The following is a 17565-nucleotide window of genomic DNA, read 5'->3' as shown; positions in this document are numbered from 1 at the left end:
TAATGCTGTAGATTTCCCAGAAACTTCTGCTTCCTTTATTTCTGGCACTGGCATTTATCTGTCAGTGGCACAGGCTTCTGCTACAATCAGTGCAGACTGGAGAGTACATTCATGGCTACTGTAAGTATTGTACAGGGTGCAGGTAGGAGGGCTCTGGGAGAAGGATTGCAAATGAAATTAAGAAATATACTGGGTAATTACTTTTCAGGTCAGATGTGCTTTATCATTTAACAACAATACAACAATAATCTATTTGAATAAACTTCTTAAGAAGGAAACATCCCCTGACAACTAATGTTGTTCTGTGGGTTTTTTTAAATTATTCTACCCCACAGGTCTCTTTGGGAAGCATCAGGTCAGACATCTGTTAGCATGCTCAGTTTGTCCGGACATTACATGGATATTCAGGAACATGGAGTTTGCAGTGGCCACATTTGCTACTTTCTTTGTATAGTATAGCTGGAAGATTGACTCTATAGCTAATTATCTGCATGCTGGTACAGTGTATATTGCTGTCCAAACAGCTCCTGCTAAAGGAAGGGCATTCACAACTTCAGAAACTCCAGAATTTGGGTTGGTATGGAAAACTGACTTAGCTTCATAAGCCTGTGCAGTATAAGATTGTCTGTATTGACATGATTACATACTGATTTTTCCACTTACCTCAGCACTTTCGCAACAGAACTTTAATACAACAGTATTAGGATAGTATAGCTTTTCTTGGGAATGGGGAGGCCTAAAACTTCTGGGATATCAGAAAAGTTTGCAATGTGCTAATCTCTACAATTTGGGTTAATGGAGCAGCTGGTAACAGCAGTAGGCATTGCTCTATTGTGAGCCAGATAGCACAGCAAGATGGATCACCAGGCTACAAAATTTCACAGCACATCCTGATTCCAAAGGAGCATGGAATGCAGTTCTGCCTTCTGTGTCAGTGAGACTGGTGGCTGGAAACTGTCACTGTGCCCCCAGCCTCTCTGTTGTTTCTTCTGTTATATCACTATTGTGGGGAAAGAAGATACCATATTCAGTAGGGCAAAACAGCTGTGCCTAAACACTCAAGCCACCTCTCTTGCTGAAGGATAAGGACCTGGGCATAATCTGTAGAGACTCCAGATGTATAAAACACCAAAGACTCCAGAGACAGCAAGGGAGGCAGGGACTTACTCAGAATTTCACAGAGCAGATCATGGGAGAAGCGGTCAAAGGCAGCTTTGGTGGAGTTTAGGGAGTAAAGGGGTTTTTTTGCCTTTTTGAAGGATTAATCTAGTGCTGCTTTTTGTGATAGTGTTATTTCTTTCCACTCTAGTGCATTTCTAGTTCTCAAAGTAGTCCTTTTCTCCACTATGTCCCAGAGCACTCTGCAAGTCACAAAACTTCTTTGTGGGCCCATTGCTCCTGAAGACTGGGAGCTGTGACCCTGCCTCAGTCAATCAGGATTCCTTCAGAAGAAAAGCATATATAAGGATGCAGGAACAAAAGACCTAAGTAGCTATGTTGCTCCCCATCTCCCAAGTAGCCCAAAAAGGGAGGAGGGCTGAGATCCTTTTGTGATGATGTGTGTCCCTGTAGGATGAGTAAACCTAAGTTAGCAGGATCTCTAGAAGTAATTTGGTCCAGCCTCCTGTTCAAAACAGCAGTCACCAGACTAGACCACATCAGCTGACTAGTGATGTTTTTTGGCCAAGGATCATGATGCAACAACCTTTCCAATAGCTTGTCCCAATGCTGCATAACTCTCCTTGGGAAAATATTTTTCCTAATGGTTTCTTTGATGATGGTTTGGATAGGGACTGGAAAATGAGGGTCTTAAGAGTGGTGCTTTCTCTGCATAGACACTTAGTGAACATATATGAATTGAAGGGGGGGTTTAAAATGGTAATGGTGATAGGAGGAACTTTGTGACTGGCAAACTAGGGATTGGTCTGGTCAGGGGCAGTTTAGGGTAAAAAATAATCTTTTAGGATTACAGCTTCTTTTTCCAGGAATTTTGTTTTGGCTAAAAAAATTAAGAGGAAAGTGGAGAGACTCATGATTTGAACTTCCTCTTGGACAGAGCTCTTTCTCTGTAGTATGATGCCACCACTGTAGTAATGCCTGAGAAAAGAAAACCCAAGTAATCAAGATGACAGGGTGAAAAATGATGCTTTCAGTGTCAGTTCTGTTATGGTAAATGAGGTTTTTATAAGGCTATTCTAACATCCATTCAACTCTCTATCCTACTCAGTTCTCTACAGCTTTTGCAACTCCTAACCATAGTCCTAATACCTAAATTTTCTGGAATTTAGGTATGAAGAGATTTCTGTTGGGATCTGTAGTGGTTTGGTCCAAAATACTCACTACTGTTTATCTCCTGTGAGATAAGAATTAGGAGAAATGCAAAACAGGCACCAAACTTGAAAGAATATAAAGAAGTTTATTAACAGACCTAAAAGAAGAAAAAAAATTATACCACCTTCAGAACTCTCCTCCTCCCCCCACCTTCCTCCCTTCTCCCACTGACAATGTGAAAAGACAACCCTTAAGATGTTCAGTCTGTTTACCACTTCCATAATAACCTTGTTCAGTCCATTTAGAAAGAGAAGTTTCTTCTTGCTCATGCTATGAAAACATTATCACAACGAGACAGCCGCCCACTTCCAAATATTGTTCAGTCCATTTAGGAAGAGGAGTCTCTCTGCCTGCGTGTGAGTCCTTTCCCCCAACTTGCAGCTTTTCCCGCAACTGCTTTCGAGGGTCCACTCTTGAAGTTTTTTGGGGTACAATTTTAAGGTTGAGCCGTTCAGAAACAAAAACAGAGGCCCTTCTCCTTCCCTGGGAGCAAAGGGTCTTCATCATCTTCATCTTTAGGACTATCTCTGGGAGCATCTCTAGGGACTGAGGTTTTCTCCTTTCCCATTTGGAGCAAAAGTCCTCATCTGGTTCATCTCTCCCTGTCCAAACTTCTCATGAAATTACAGCTGCATCAGCATCTGCCTATCTCAGCACAGGTGCTTTTGCTCACGAGTTGAACACTCCACCCCCCATATCTTCATGAAATTACAATGGGATACTCTGATATATCATAGCTTCACAACAGAATTTCAGCTTTAAGCATCTCCTCTCTCTCTTCCCTCAGGTTTTCAGCTCTTCACAGCAATAAAAAGGGTTAATCTCACCTCGGCCTTGCAGCTTTGCAGCTGGAATGTTGAATTTTTCTTATCGAAGTGGAGAGGGGGGAGAGCCGAGCCGCTCCGGCTGCCCACGGCAAGGCAGTGGGGGGGGTTCCACGGCTGGAACAGGTCCATCGACTCCAGGGTGGCCGTGGCCCGGCCCGGCCTGGCCCAAGCAGGGCCTGGGCTGGGCCCGCTGGCCCCCACTCGGGACCCGCAGCCACCTGTGCCAGCGCTGGAAACGAGAGAGAGCTTGGAGGGGGAGTTTGCCTGTTCTTAAATGTGGATCACAGAGGTGATCACAACTTTAAGTGGCTTAGAGAATTGTCCATATTCAAACTGGCCAGCTGATAGGTTCTATCAGTTCCCAGAGGAAACTGTAAGCACCCCTTAGCAAGGACGTCCCTTCCGGGACTATGCTTGCTAACCTATGACAGGATCTTAGTAGGGAATTTTACAGAAAGGAGAATGAATGGGTTTGGGGCTGGACAAAAACTAATGGAGTAATATATAGATTTAAAAGAGTTATTGAAAACTGTAACTGGAAAGAGCAAAGTGGAACAATTACAAAGTTGATAAAACTTGGGTTATATATTTATTAGCCAACTGGCTTCTGCTGTTGCAGTCCCAGAGACCTTCAGGGTGATCTATCATGAAGAACTGGAATATCTTGTGTTTCTGTGAAATCGTGACATTTTTGTAAACTTGTCAAATCCTGCACAACACTGGAAAATTAATTTCCTTGAAACATATGCATATAATCTGTTTTTGAATACCAGGCATGTCCCTAAAATACTTTAATCCCTAGAAAACCCATTCTTCATTCTAGATAACAGAAGCAAGAAGTCCTTTCAAACTTGATTTACAGGCCATTTCTTAAATTGTTCCCTTACAGCAGATGTTTTCTTGACTGACTTTGGCTATTTTTTCCCCAAGCAGCAGAGACCAAGGACAAATTACTGTGTCCATCTCAGGACTGTTTATTGCAGTTATCTTCAAAGTGTCACGGGATAGCACAGGCCACTTGTCCACATTGCTACACAGTTGCCAGCTGAGCATTGATAGTGTAAAAGTCAAGTTAAGTGGAGGATCTAGGTATGTACAGCAAATTTTCTAATTACTCTGTGGGAAGTAGCAGGGTTTGTACCATAAGGGACACCTCTCAAATTTTGATTTCTAAGGATCCAGCTACAGGATATGATTAACTATTGAAGGCTCTGAAAAGAGGTTTTTAATGATCTGTTTTCAAAACCAGACTCCTTTGCTGAGTGTGTGAAGTGCAGTTAATCTACATTTCTTCCTGCATGTGCCAGCAAATGAGCTGACTTGATCTACTGCACGTGTAAGCATTGACATTTGACCATATTAGAGAGTACAAGACTGCAAATGGGGGGTTGCAGATATAAAGGTCATCTAGACTGATTAAGCCTTTTGACAAGCTGACCTACAATTTAGGAATAAAGCTAATAGAATAGGAAACAATGCTTACAGTTCTTATTGTGATTTTCTAGAATTTTTTCTTACTCATAGACAAAATGTGGCTAATTGAGCATCATTTATCAGTATGTTAACACGAACATTCACAACTTTGCAGATTGCCTTCTATATAGCTATTCTGAGACTCAGACCCCCTAGATTTGTCTGAGACTCTCAAATTAATAAAAACAGTCAAGTGTTCAGTCTACTATAGAAGCTGTAATTGCTTCTCATTAATATAAATGACATTGATGTCCCAGTCTGCCAGATTTTATATTTTCAGAGATTTCAATCCATGGTAAGAAAGCCACTGTGTTCATTTCCTTTCCTCCAGCTGGATCTACAGCTTTCCATCTGGTTATCTTGAGAAGCCCATTCATACCAAATTGGATAAAAGTGTAAGTTTGCAAAGATGGTTTCAATTAGTGAAGGGAGGAGTTAAAACACAGGCCTTACGTTTCTGACTTGTCTCTCTTTTCATACAGCTATGCCTAAATATCAAATACAAAATCCAAATGATGGATGAACTGCTTAGAAAGCATAAGGGTGAGTTGGTGATAGCAGTTTTTTGTTAAGTAATTTTCATAGTGCTCAAACTGTAGCCATTTTTATTAGATTCCAAACTATTCGTGTGTTCATGGTAAAAAACAAAAGTGAAGGAAGAAAAATTCTGCCATTGTTCTGTACCTTAACGTATTCCATACTTCACCCTAGAAATCTCTTGCATGCATCTTATATACAATATTCAGATTTCTTCTGTGCCCATAGCAAGTCACCTGCAATCTTTCAATCTGTTGTGGTTGGCCTGCGTTATTTCTTTAGACTTTGGAGGTGAGCATTTTCCTGCTGTTCCTTTATGCTCTTGCTGTGTGGACATATGACTTGTGTTCAGTGAGGTAACAAGATGCTGCAGGTAGACAGTGTCACACAGAGCATGTTTCTTTTCCTACCAGTAACAATTCCTGTGTCATTCTTGCAGAGACATGAATACAATAGCTATCCATTTTCAAAAAGGATATAAATATTAGATTTTCATGACTATAATCAATGCCACAGCTTTTTTTTATTGTTGTTGTTAGGGTTTTTTCCCCCAAGATTGAAAATAGTTGGGTTTTTTCTCAACTCAAATTAATTTAAGTCCCATAAGAAGTATAATTCAGGTCATAGAGTTTGTTCTCATTTTCACTTTTCATTGTGGATATTTCTATTATCTGCTCTGCTGTTCAGAAGCAGAGTAAGTAGACATTTATTTTTCCTAAAATGACCTATACCTGCCATGTGCCAAGCAGTGGCAAATTTTTACTAGAAATCATGGTCATTGAGATCATTTTCTTATGCAGCACATAGTTAAACACTTCAGGTTCAAGGACACTCCAAGCTGTGCTGTCATATTGAGAAGTTCATAATATCTGTGTGAATTCACTGTTTCTCCTTGAACCCATCTGATTTTTATACAGTATAAACAGACTGTACAGTCCAATCAAAAATATCAATCAGACTGAGGCTGCATCCGGCACCTCTCAGGAAATGTCTTCACTCATATTGATAATGAAGTGCTCTCTATGTGAAAAACGTCCCTTTACTTCAACACTGATAGGCAGAAAAGTGTGCTAATGTCATCTTCCAAAGGATTCAGTCATATTTAGCAGGATTTCACTGATCATATAGGAGAGTTTTGTTCTCTTGTGCAATTACGTAACAAAAGCGGCGACTCTGCCCTAGGTTTATCACTGCATGGGAGAGACTTCTGCAAAGTGTATTCAGCTGAGAATAGCAGGAGAACAAGGCCTAAATCAGGAGGAATCGGTGGCTTTTCCAGAGGGAATACTCTCACTGTTTCCCTTATAATAATTTTTCTTTTTCTTCTTCCTTTCCCCACCATTCTTTAGATTAATCATTTCTATAATGCCTTTGCCTTTAACTAAGCAATAACTGTTTGTGGTGTGGTTTTATAATTAATATATGTTTTGATTTTGTCCATCATTTTTCTAGTTTTAAGCCAGATTGACGCCTTTGCACAAGTAGACTATTCCCTAGTTAGTTCTCCAGCAGTCTTCAAATCACACATTAACTTGGATTTGAAGGTAATTTGTTTTTAATATCAGTGTGCTTTCTAAGACCTTTTCTGATTATCTTTTGAGTTGATGAATTTTCTTTCACTACAGTCTTACTTGGCCTCTCCAATATTTACTTAGAAGAGCAATAAGACATTTTGGGAATTTTGGTCAAGAGTTATTTTGGAAGCCAGATACAATTTTTTATTTAATAAATTAACTGCATTTGTTAATCAACCAAAGCTATTATTTATAATTAAGTTATTTCAGAGTTGAAACTCTCCACAGGCGCTTTACGAACAGCATTAAAGTGTTCTTTAGATACCCAGCTCTTGCACTGCTGCTTGGTCTTCACCTGTTAGCAGTCATAAATAATCTGTGATGGCTGCCAGTGTGATTGCAGTCCAAAACTGTTTGTTTTGAGATGATTCAGCATTTTGTATAAGTACAGGTCACACCCAAAAAGAAGACGACTCTCAGACAGTCCTTGAGCAGCACGTAGCAGTTCTTATCTACTTTACACCTTTGTTGCAAGAGTTATCTCAGTAACACCCATCTTTTCCGGCAGTTTCAACTGTCCTTGTAACTCAGAGCATCCTCATGGCTCTCAGAACAGACTTCAGTTAAGAAAGATGTGCCGCAGCTAATTTTGTTCAAGCAACTTCTACCACGCACGAAAAACTTTGCAAGCAGGATATACACATCTTGAAAGAACTAAGCAAGTACTTATCAGCTACTGTTGCTATCTTGAATTTACAGGCCAAACTTTAACACATGGACATCCCAATGGGACACGGGATGACTTATTCTAAGTCAGTCAAGGAAGTTACTCAGTGCTCATTGGAACAGGCTGGTTCTTGATGGTTATAAGTTGTCTTTTTTCATCTTTCAGCTTTTTTTCTTAGGGTTTTATACCTTTCCAGTCAGTGTTTTTCCTGTAGAATCTTCCAGCTACTAACCTTCACAGTGTCAGTAATTACACTATTTACTGTCTGTATTACTCTTCTTCTCTTTCATGGCCTGAGCTCACATACCTTCTCACATTTTAATAGTTATTTTCTTAGCATACCTGAACCAAGGTCCCCTACCTATGCAGCACCCAAACTAGTTCTTGCAGGACTGGCAGCTGGGTCAGGGCTGAGTGTTAGGTGATATAAAAGGATCCTTTGTGTCCCTGTTCTAAGCAACTTCCAGTGCTTTTTGGGTGTGCCTGAAGATTTTCTTGAAATATCACCCTCAGCATTAAATTAAAAAAGGTGTCTTTGCTACAAGAGAAAGAAAACTGTGGTCCAGAGAATTCTTTTGTGTATGTCTTGTAGCTGCTGTTCAGAATATTCGCTTGAATGCTCAAATTCAAACTTTGAAAGTATGGCACCCAGATTTGGTTTGATTCCTGTATTTTTTCAAAAGAGCCTGAATTTGCTGATTTTTAGGGCATAACACAAACTTATTTGCTTAGTTCAAGGTTTCTTTAATGTCAAGCTTTTCTGCAGACTGGGAAAAATTCTTTCTGTTCAACCACTGCTAATGCATTCTGATAGATACAAATGTTTCAGCTAGAAATATTTGATAATGACTTTTTGCAGGGCACAGTCTATCCAGCAGGAAATCACACAGACCCTCCCTTTGCTCCAGCTCCCTTTGCCCTCCCAAACCAGGGTGATTCCATGATATATCTGAGAGTCTCCAGTTATTTTCTTAAGTCTGCTTCACTGGCTTACTACAGAGCAGGGGCCTTTAACATCAGTATCTCCAAAGAGGTGAGTATGATTTGCTTGTAATAGAATTACAAACATTAGCAATATGGATAGTCAGCAAAGAAGACTAACACCTTCTGTTAGCCGTTTCACATAGATTTGGGTCATACCACTTGTAGGAGAGATTCATGACATTCATTCCGTTTGTCATAATTTAAAGCAGTCAAAGTCCCCGTGAGACTTCAGTCTGAACTTCTTGGCACCTCTAGGCAAAGAATTACAGAATGAACATCACAGAGTTGGTGTGCCAGGAGTGGCAAAAAGAACTAAGAAAAGCTTTTGTCTGCATGGATTCCACATAGGAAAGGGCAAGACAAGAAAAAGTGCACTGAAGCCCCAGTCTGCTGCACAGTGGCCCATGATAAACGTATTGGCAATGTTGAGAACTAGAATAAATCCTCCGTCTTAACAGAGCAGCAGAATGAGGCAAGCAGCAGGTACAAGCAAACTAAGCTTTCAGCTGTGGTCGAAGAACATCCAAGACCTCTCAGAAATGCCAGTTTCCACAATGGCATTTGTAATCAGAGTTTCCAATAAGTTTTGCTAACTGTAACAATGCTAAGAGGGTCTTTATGAAAATGGATGACACAAATGGTACTTGCAAACATCATCACAGTGATTAGCAGCAAAAGGGCAAATGAGATTTTTGAGTCCTTGCCTCTGACATATTCAATATATTTCGTCTGAGAAAGTCTCAAAGGCAGAAGTCTTGTCTGTTCTTTCAAAGAATAATGCTTGTTTACTGGTACATGCTCCTGAATCAAGTCCGAGAAATCTCTCTCTTCTGTCCAAAAGAGCACTGTGGGTTCCTTAGAAATCATTCTGGGGCAAGAAAATACTAAATCAAAACATGGATTATCTAAAACTAAAATAAACAGGATGTGTTGGGGGTTTTTTTCCCCCCCAAGGAAAACCTAATTTTCAAGCTGATAAAATGATCTAATTTATTTTGTTTACAGCTTGATAGTACTTTTAATCTAAATGCCTCCTTACTCAGATGTTTTGTTTCTGAGGTACTTTTATTTGTACAGACCTTTTAAGAAAAAGCAGTATCTCATGTTTTTTATGGATATTATCTGTGTGCTAGCTATTTGCAAAAGTTTGGAGGAGACAGGAAAACTGGTTTATTTTTAGTGCAAGATTCAAACTTACATGTCTACCCCATGGTAACTCTTCCTAACTATATCATACTACACTTCAGTCATTCTCTACTCCTCTGAGTGCTAGATTTGCTCTCTGTCATTGAAACAGTTATAAAGAATAAGTGGTAGGCATCTGTCAGCTCAGTCTCCTTTTATTCCTCTTCAAGGTAATGGTATCTCTGCTATTGGTAACCTGACTTCTCTTTGCGAAGATTCCTGATTTCTGACTACTGGAGATTATGTACAATGGGAAATAATAGTCATGAGTATATAAATGTGATGCAAGAAATTAAGATACTGTGAAATGCTTTAAAAATAGGACAATATCTACTATAAGATGATGAAATTCAGACTCTGCATTGCAAACTGAATTTTGTCCTCTAGAAGTTTCCCTGCTTTTCAAAAGATTGCCTCTTTTGAAAGGCTGTCAATTTTTCCGAATTCTTTGTATTGTCAAGGTGATTTTTTTTTTTTTTTTTACTGGAATCACTCATTTCCTTCATTTCTTAAGCATACTAATCTTTTCCTCTTGAAATACATTTTTCAGGAATAGCCTTTAAATTGTTTCCCTATATATGTTCAATATCAGTGAGTTTGAAACTTCATCATTTGCTTTATCATCTCTGAAACTCAGAGTATATGCAGTGCTAATTTTGTCACATCAGTTGGTGTAATGAAAATGAAGTATTCTTAATACTGCTTCATTACGAGATGATTGGTGTGTAACACCTGATTATGATGCAGCTATAGAAACTGTAGCTTAAGAAAAGCTTAACTCTTCCTTCAGCAGTTGCTTCCTCTTTGAACCTGCACAGATTGCTCAGAGTTACGCAGCAGCGAGCGCAGTGCTGCTGAGGCTGATGGCTACATCACCTCCTGCAGTCAGTTTAAACGCAGACAGATGTGTCCTACAGATCACTGGCTGTGTAGAAGTGGTTGCTGTTCTGCCAAAATCAACCACCCAGTACGTCTTTGCAGGGAATCTAGTAAGTAAAAGGAGCTAGAAGGTAACATTCAGTGCTGGGGTTGAACAAATCACGCAGTAATCTTCCTGGTTCTTTGAAAATCATAGAGATTAGCATAAAATAGCATGTACTGGTCTGCCACAAATATGCACACTGTTTTGTTGCATTTCACAGGGAGGAAACGTGCACCACACATTGTAGAAGTTAATAGTCTTAATAGGCAGGTGCAGAGAGCCCTTTTTTTCCATGTGGGAGGTCGAGAAACTATTCAGGAATAAATTGTAATATATAAAAAATGTTACTATCTGATGCCCAGTGTTCCTAACCTCTGTGTTATAAAATAGTTCAGTGTGTCCCCAGACATCTTTTCATTAGATTGCAAGTGAACCAATTATGTCAGCCATGCAAGGACTTAAATGATCCTAGTGATAAACAGGCAATCAGGGCAGTGTTATCACTTTGCTCACTCAATCCCAGTTGCTGGCAGAAAGCGGCAAATTCACAAATGATTTCACAATCTATATGTATTGACCACATGAAAAGTTTAGACAATGTGTTTCCAATCACAAAAGCAATTGCATTTGTGCTTGTATCTAAGACAGGATCTATGTGTACAGTCACAGAAGACTTTTTTTTTTTTCCCTGCAGACAGCCAGTACCAGAGCAAATTTGACTATAAGCAAACAGAAGTTGATTATCTCATTACTTCTGAAGAGGTAACCAAGAAAAATTCAGAAAGCAGCATTAATGATCCCTACATTAGGATACAACAGAACTCATTGTGTCAGCCTGACAATGCTTATTTCACCATGAGAAAAAGAAAATTAGTTACCTTCTTTCTCATAGGAGCTCTAAGATACTTTTGACTAGTTGGTCTAAATCTTGGAGATGAAATACAATAATATTGTGGAACAACCATGTTTCTTGTGCCCCATGATGTTCCCCCTTTCTGTAGCTTAAATACCTTTCCAGATGACAACGTTCAATTTATTGCTTATTGTGAAGGCATCTGTCTTAGTCTTGTGTTGGTGTTAGAGAATCAAGTTCAGTAGTTTACTCAAAACCCTCTGAATCCTGCTGCCATGCGAAGTCTGAGCATCATGAACAAGTGCTGGAGTGCAAACCCTGCACAGGACCACTGTCCCTTTAGTTCTCCATATGCCTTCACGAGAGGGGCAGGAAAAAGTGAGACTACGTAGCACGCACTGCAGCAGCATGTCATCAAACAAATGAGACTAGAAAGGTGTCTGTAGTTTGAATCAAAGCTCAGAGATTTTTAGATTTCACTTAGATCTTGCTGGTTTTGCAGTTACCTGGAATTGTCCATGTTCTCAGCTGTCTTACAACAAATTTAATTCACACTTCCAGCAGGACTGGGTTTACAGCCCCCTTCTCCATAAATGCACCTGATGGGTAGAAGCAAAGACTTTCAGAAAGGTAGCCCACATCAGTGTTTCTTCGTGTTAGTGCTATACGTCGAGTTAGATTAGAATTCCAAAATATATGACAATTTTTAATCTATTACAATTTCATTAAAGAAAAATATGAACAGTCTTTTCTTAGTTTTGGTCACTGGACTTTTTAACAGGAAAAGAGGACTTACAATGATCAGAGCCTGTCTGTATAAGTTTAAGAAGTAATGGTGCTGCTGACTTAGAGATTTTGGCACAATGATGTGTTCTCCTGTTCTTCAAAACTTTGTTTTTCCCCAGGATTATATTTACAGTAATCCGAGGATGCATTACAGACATCAGTGGGAAAAGTTAGCAAATCATGATGGTTAGGAATGGATATGAGTTTATTCAAATCATAATGAGCATTTGAGGAATGTGTAGTTCAACCATTCCAGGAAATGACAATTCCAGAAAATTTTGATTTCCCAAGTCATATAGTCACAGCCCAGAACTACACGTGATCATAGGAGGAGATTAGTACCAGAAAGATCCTGGTGATTCTAGAACTCATTTGTAGTTCTGTCAGTTTGAATTAAAAGCTGCTGGGAATCTAAGAGCCTTTGACAAAGTTAAATGTGTGAATCAGCGTGAAATCAGTATGAATTTCCATAAATGAATCTTCAAGCACTGTGCATAACTTGTGCCTTCTAGTCTTTCTTCTTTTACTTCTTTTCTTCAGGTTCCAGTTCTCCCTGCTGCACTCCAGTCTTGGCTTCCCTGACGTAAGTTGATGATTTCAGTGCCTAGGAGAGGTAGCTGAGCCCTTTGGAGACAAAAGAAATTCTTCTGAACTTGTTGTTGAGCAATTATTGGTCTGTCTTGGGGATATCATCTGCCATTGCTCTTTCTGTTTTGAAACAGTATATTCTCTGCTTTTCTTTTTCTTTTCAGTAAGAGGAAATACCTCTAAGAATGTTGGGGTTTTTTCCTCATCAGAGGCTCAAAATGTTATATAGTCTGCCTGGGTTCAGATGGAATTCACAGCTGGATTGAGTTTGTGTAGCAGTTGGAGTGAATACAAAGTCAGGCTTCATCTCCATGTCAGGAATTATCTTAAATCACTTCAACCAAATATCATAAAGACAGGAGCTTAAAAAAGGGGAATAGAAGAAACACAATGCAATGCCACTATTTAGATCACTCACTGTGGACTTTGAAATGATCAGTGAGGCTCTGCAGCAGGTCAGTCCAACCCACACCTTTAAGTAAAGGAAGAAGGACACTAATCACAGTGGCATTAAGACAGAGCACCAGCACAGGACAGTTCTTCCATCCAGAGTTCACTTCTGAGAACTGAGTCCTGCCAGCTGAAATGAGGTTTAGCATATTTCATTCCTAAAGTTAAGGTTCATCCCAGGTACTTAACATACAGAAAAAAAGCCCTACAATTTAACTCATTGTAAGAAACATGGACATCTCTTTGCCATGTATACTTTGCATTGTTCAGCTGCAACTTAAACCAAAAAATATCTTCTTTTGCCTGAGATTTTCTCTGCCAAGCTCTGCTCTGATTGTTTTGCTTGTCACTTCAGTCCTAACCCTCCATCTTCCTCATCAAGCTGCAACCTCATAGGCATCAGGCAATAATCCCCAAATGTGCTTTTTCCCTCACAGCAGAAGTCACTGGTGGAGAATTTCCTGTCTTATGCTTTACAGAGAATAGTGATTCCAGTAATCAATGGTAAGGATTGTAGCCAGTTCCTGAGCACAGCTGGTGAGAAAGCAAGACTGAAACAATAAAAGGGAGTGCCCAGCTTTAAACACTCCGTTATGGGAGGTTTTCTTTACATTTGGTGACAGCTGGGCAGGTTTACTCTGTGCTGGACTTCGATCCTGGTCATTCAGCCCTATGGATCAGGGGCTGGCAGAGAGCAAGTCTTTGCTCCCTTTCAAGCACTGGGCTTGGGTTCCATTTTCACTGAATGCAGTGTGGCAGCAGAGCTGAGACAGGCCTGAGTCTTGTCCTGACAGAGTCAAGCCGTGACCAGAGAATTGCCCAAACTGAGGAAGTGCGGAGCACACTTGCACCTTTGGGCTTCAGGGTAACATCTCTAACTTTACCACCTCCCTCTGCTTTTGTGCTTCACCTGCTGCCACAGGCAGGACAGAGTAGAAGATCCATTCTGTGGGATGTAGGGAGTAAGGGATGATGAACAAGGGAGTGATGGTGGAAAGAAGCAGGTGAGAGAGTACAGAAGGTGCCTCTGAGGTGAACAGAGGTGAGAAGACTGCTGAGGAAAAAGGTGAGCTATCAATGAGAAGAAAAGTAAGAGAATTAAAGGGTGGGATGCAAAAGTCAGGTGTTTAGAAAAACAAATAGGAATAAAACTGGGGTTTTAGCTGGGAAAAGAGGGATAGGTGAGAATAAGAGGAACCCACAGGCTGAGAGGATCAATTAGAGAAGAAAACAAAGATGGAAAGTCAGAATGGGAAATAGCAGAAACCACATCTTGTGGGGGAGATACCAGAAGAGGAACAAAGACAGGCAGATCCTAGTGTCAGCTGAGAGACTGTAAGAGGTTTATGTGCAACTTTTTTGCAGGGTGTTTTGCTTTTTAGTACATATGAATAATATCTCCCTTGAGAGACACAAGGACAGCTAATTAAAGGGAAATTGCAAACAAAATGAGTTCCTTGAGAAAGATGCTTCTGAAGTGCATTTTATTATTACTTTCAAATGTATTTATATTTGTCCTTTTTGAAGATAAACTAGGGAAAGGATTTCCTCTTCTTAATTTGGCCCACACTAGCCTGACTGGACCTGTAATAAAAATAAATCAGGTGAGAAGCCAAATTTCTTCTTATAGAAAATTGCTTCTGTTTCAGGCCTGTGCATTTGTGTGTGTTCCAGTGGTGGGTAGATCTAAATGTTGTTAATAGTGAAGCTTTCACTATATATTAAATATCAAATGCAATCTCTGGACCCAAAATGAGCCCCCCACCCCTAGCAGTTGTAGGCTGTAAAGGGTCCACCAGCCCTTCGGGGTGCCAGTATGGGGACATGACAAGGACAGCACTGCTATCCCCAGCAAGGCTTAGGAGCATTGAGTGCTTGAGTCCTCATCACTCTAACCATTCTCTAGGAAGGCTCATGGGCAGAGTGTCTCTGTGCTAAGTGTTGCTCAGTCTTTTGGAGAGTTGTATTAACCTACATGAGAGACCATTCCAACCCTAAAGTTCAGGAGGCACGAAGCCACTCTTCCCTCCTGCCCTGCTGAGGGTCTTACCATAGGATCAAGTCCCAGAGTACTGTACCTGAATATACCCATCTGAATTTAAGGTAATTTTATATGTTTTTCTTTCCTCGGGGTCATCTGGTTATTTGCACTGATGTTCACTATCAACTGGAGGATGAGGAGGACCTTCACAGCCACTGCTGATGTCCCTTTACTTTTAAAGAACAATAAGAGAAAAATGTAGTCTTCCTTCTGTTGTCTTATAGGGAGTAGATGCTATAACATTAGAAGCATGGCTTTTCATCGCTGTTTTTAATGTTTTAGTAAAACTTCTTAAGCACTTTTCACAAAGCAAATCTGTTGTTTTTTAAGTACAGTGAGTGTAGCCAATTTTTATTAATGCTTTGGAAAACTTGCTGCAGCCTGATGAGAAGGAGTGACTGGTTCTTTTCACTAGAGTTGTAGACAATACATTTTCTTAATTTTAAAAGCCAGTTCTTGCATTATTCAATTTATCTCCATTAGTGTTAGCAAAACTTTGTATATGGAGCGAGACCTTATCCTTTGTAAGAATTTCACAATTTGTCACTTTGTAACTGGACACCAAGAGTGGGAATGGATCTATAAAGCTCAGTGAATTGCCATGTAATTATAGAATCATATAATCTAGTCCAGACACTGGTTCAAAACAGGACTAATTAGATGAGGTTATTGAGCATGGTGTCCAGTCGAGTCTTGAACCCCTCCAAGGATGAAGGTTCCACAATCTCTCAGGACAATCTGTTTCACTGTTTAACTACCTTTAGAGTAAATTTTTTCCTACTATCTAATCAGTATTTCCCATGTTCCAGCATGTTCTGTGGCCTTTTGTACTTTGACCACACATTTCCAAGAAGATTCTGGCTCCATTTTCTCTGTAGTCTCTTTGCAAAATTTTCAGGCAACAAAATGGCTTTTCAAGCCCTCTCTTCTCCAAGGTGAACAGCCTAATCTCTCAGACTCTCCTTGTAGTTCATGTTCTCCAGCCCCCTTGGTGGCACCTGCTGGTGCAGGCCGGAGGACAAGCCTTGCTAGTAAAAGTGGCCTTTTCTATGTCTTTTGTCAGTAGTCTCCCATCCTACTGAGCAAGAAGCCCACATTCATCTTCTGCTGTCGATGTACTTACAGAAACCTTTCCTGTTGCCTTTCAGCTCCAGCTGAACTTTGGCTTTCCTGATTTCATTCCTATGTGTGCAAACAAGATATTTTTGTTCCTTCCAAGTAGCTGGTCTCAGTTTCCATCTTCTGTATGCTTCCTTTTTGTGCTTAAGTTCACTCAGGAGCTCCATGTTCTCCATGCTGGCTTTCTGCCACAGTTGCTCAGCTGTCTGAACATTCTAATGGCTGCTCTTATGCTCTGAGGCAGCTGCCCTTGAAGATTAGCCAGCTCTTCTGGACCTCTGCTCTCCAGGCCAACTTCCCACAGATCCTGCCAAGCAGGTCTCATCTGAAGTCTATGGCTGTAATTCTGTTCTTTGTCTTGTTGCTTCTCCCAGGATCTGAAACTCAGCAGTCTCATGCTCACTGCAGCCAAGGCTGTCCTTGGCCTCTATATCATACAGAAGTTGTTCTTTGATTGTGAGTAGCTGCAGCTCTTCGAAGGTATTAATCTCCAAATAATTCCATACCTTTAATATTTGTAAAATGGAAGCTGTATTTTTCCTTTTATCAGTGTCAACAGAGACATTCAACCAGGAGACATTAAAAGTGTATGGAAAGGAAAACTACTCTACAAATGTCACACTACAGAAAGTTCAGTTCAGGAAAGAAACATGGCTAGCGTAGTTTGAGCTGAATCAGTTTATTTATCTAGCTGTCTGACAGAACACTAAAAAAAGCATCCTGAAACCAAACAGCAGTAAATCACAGCAGGGCTTCCAATTCTTTGTATTCTTTGGTAGGTGAAGAGTGACTAGAAAAGTAATGGAAGAAAAAGAACTCGAAAGAAATGGAGATTTTGAATTAGTTTGGTGTCCCTCACTGACATCAGAAATATGTAACTGAGGGTGTGAGTTATATTCATCATCAGCTGCCGGAGATACGAATAATGAGATTATTATGCATGTGACTCCCTGTAGTAAATGTTATATCTGTGTAAAGTATGAGCATTTGTTGACTGAGTGAAAAGTGTCTCTACCTTTTCTATTCATGGATTGCACAAAGAAGTGACTCAGATTGTCCAGCAAAGTGCCCCATGCCTGAGGGAATTTGCTTGGTACTTGCAAGCTAATTGATTAAATCACCTCCTTGACAAACCAAGTAGTACTGGTTAGCTGAACTACTGGTTAACTGGATAAGAGCAGAAGAAACAGAAAGTATTGACTGTAAGGACTTGATACTATATATTTGT

At 40.1% G+C, this 17565-nt stretch overlaps 1 protein-coding gene across 1 annotated transcript in view; it reads left to right on the top strand.

Annotated features, from left to right (window-relative positions):
- Positions 1 to 15397, top strand: part of LOC116443173 (BPI fold-containing family C protein-like) — a 27111-nt gene extending 11714 nt beyond the window's left edge. Inside the window, 12 exon segments of the mRNA XM_032107136.1 lie at positions 1 to 120; positions 4092 to 4247; positions 4963 to 5026; positions 5114 to 5174; positions 6621 to 6712; positions 8269 to 8442; positions 9399 to 9452; positions 10397 to 10567; positions 11195 to 11262; positions 12680 to 12722; positions 13615 to 13767; positions 13770 to 15397. The exon segment at positions 1 to 120 is cut by the window's left edge and continues 9 nt beyond it. Coding sequence (XP_031963027.1) covers positions 1 to 120; positions 4092 to 4247; positions 4963 to 5026; positions 5114 to 5174; positions 6621 to 6712; positions 8269 to 8442; positions 9399 to 9452; positions 10397 to 10567; positions 11195 to 11262; positions 12680 to 12722; positions 13615 to 13767; positions 13770 to 13922 — 1309 coding nt within the window. The 3' untranslated portion in view covers positions 13923 to 15397.
- The last annotated feature ends 2168 nt before the right edge of the window (positions 15398 to 17565 follow it).

Source organism: Corvus moneduloides, chromosome 4 (assembly GCF_009650955.1).
Source record: "Corvus moneduloides isolate bCorMon1 chromosome 4, bCorMon1.pri, whole genome shotgun sequence".
Taxonomy (NCBI): domain Eukaryota; kingdom Metazoa; phylum Chordata; class Aves; order Passeriformes; family Corvidae; genus Corvus; species Corvus moneduloides.
The sequence above is the reverse complement of the archived record's forward strand: the minus strand, read 5'-3'. Positions and strand labels throughout refer to the sequence as shown.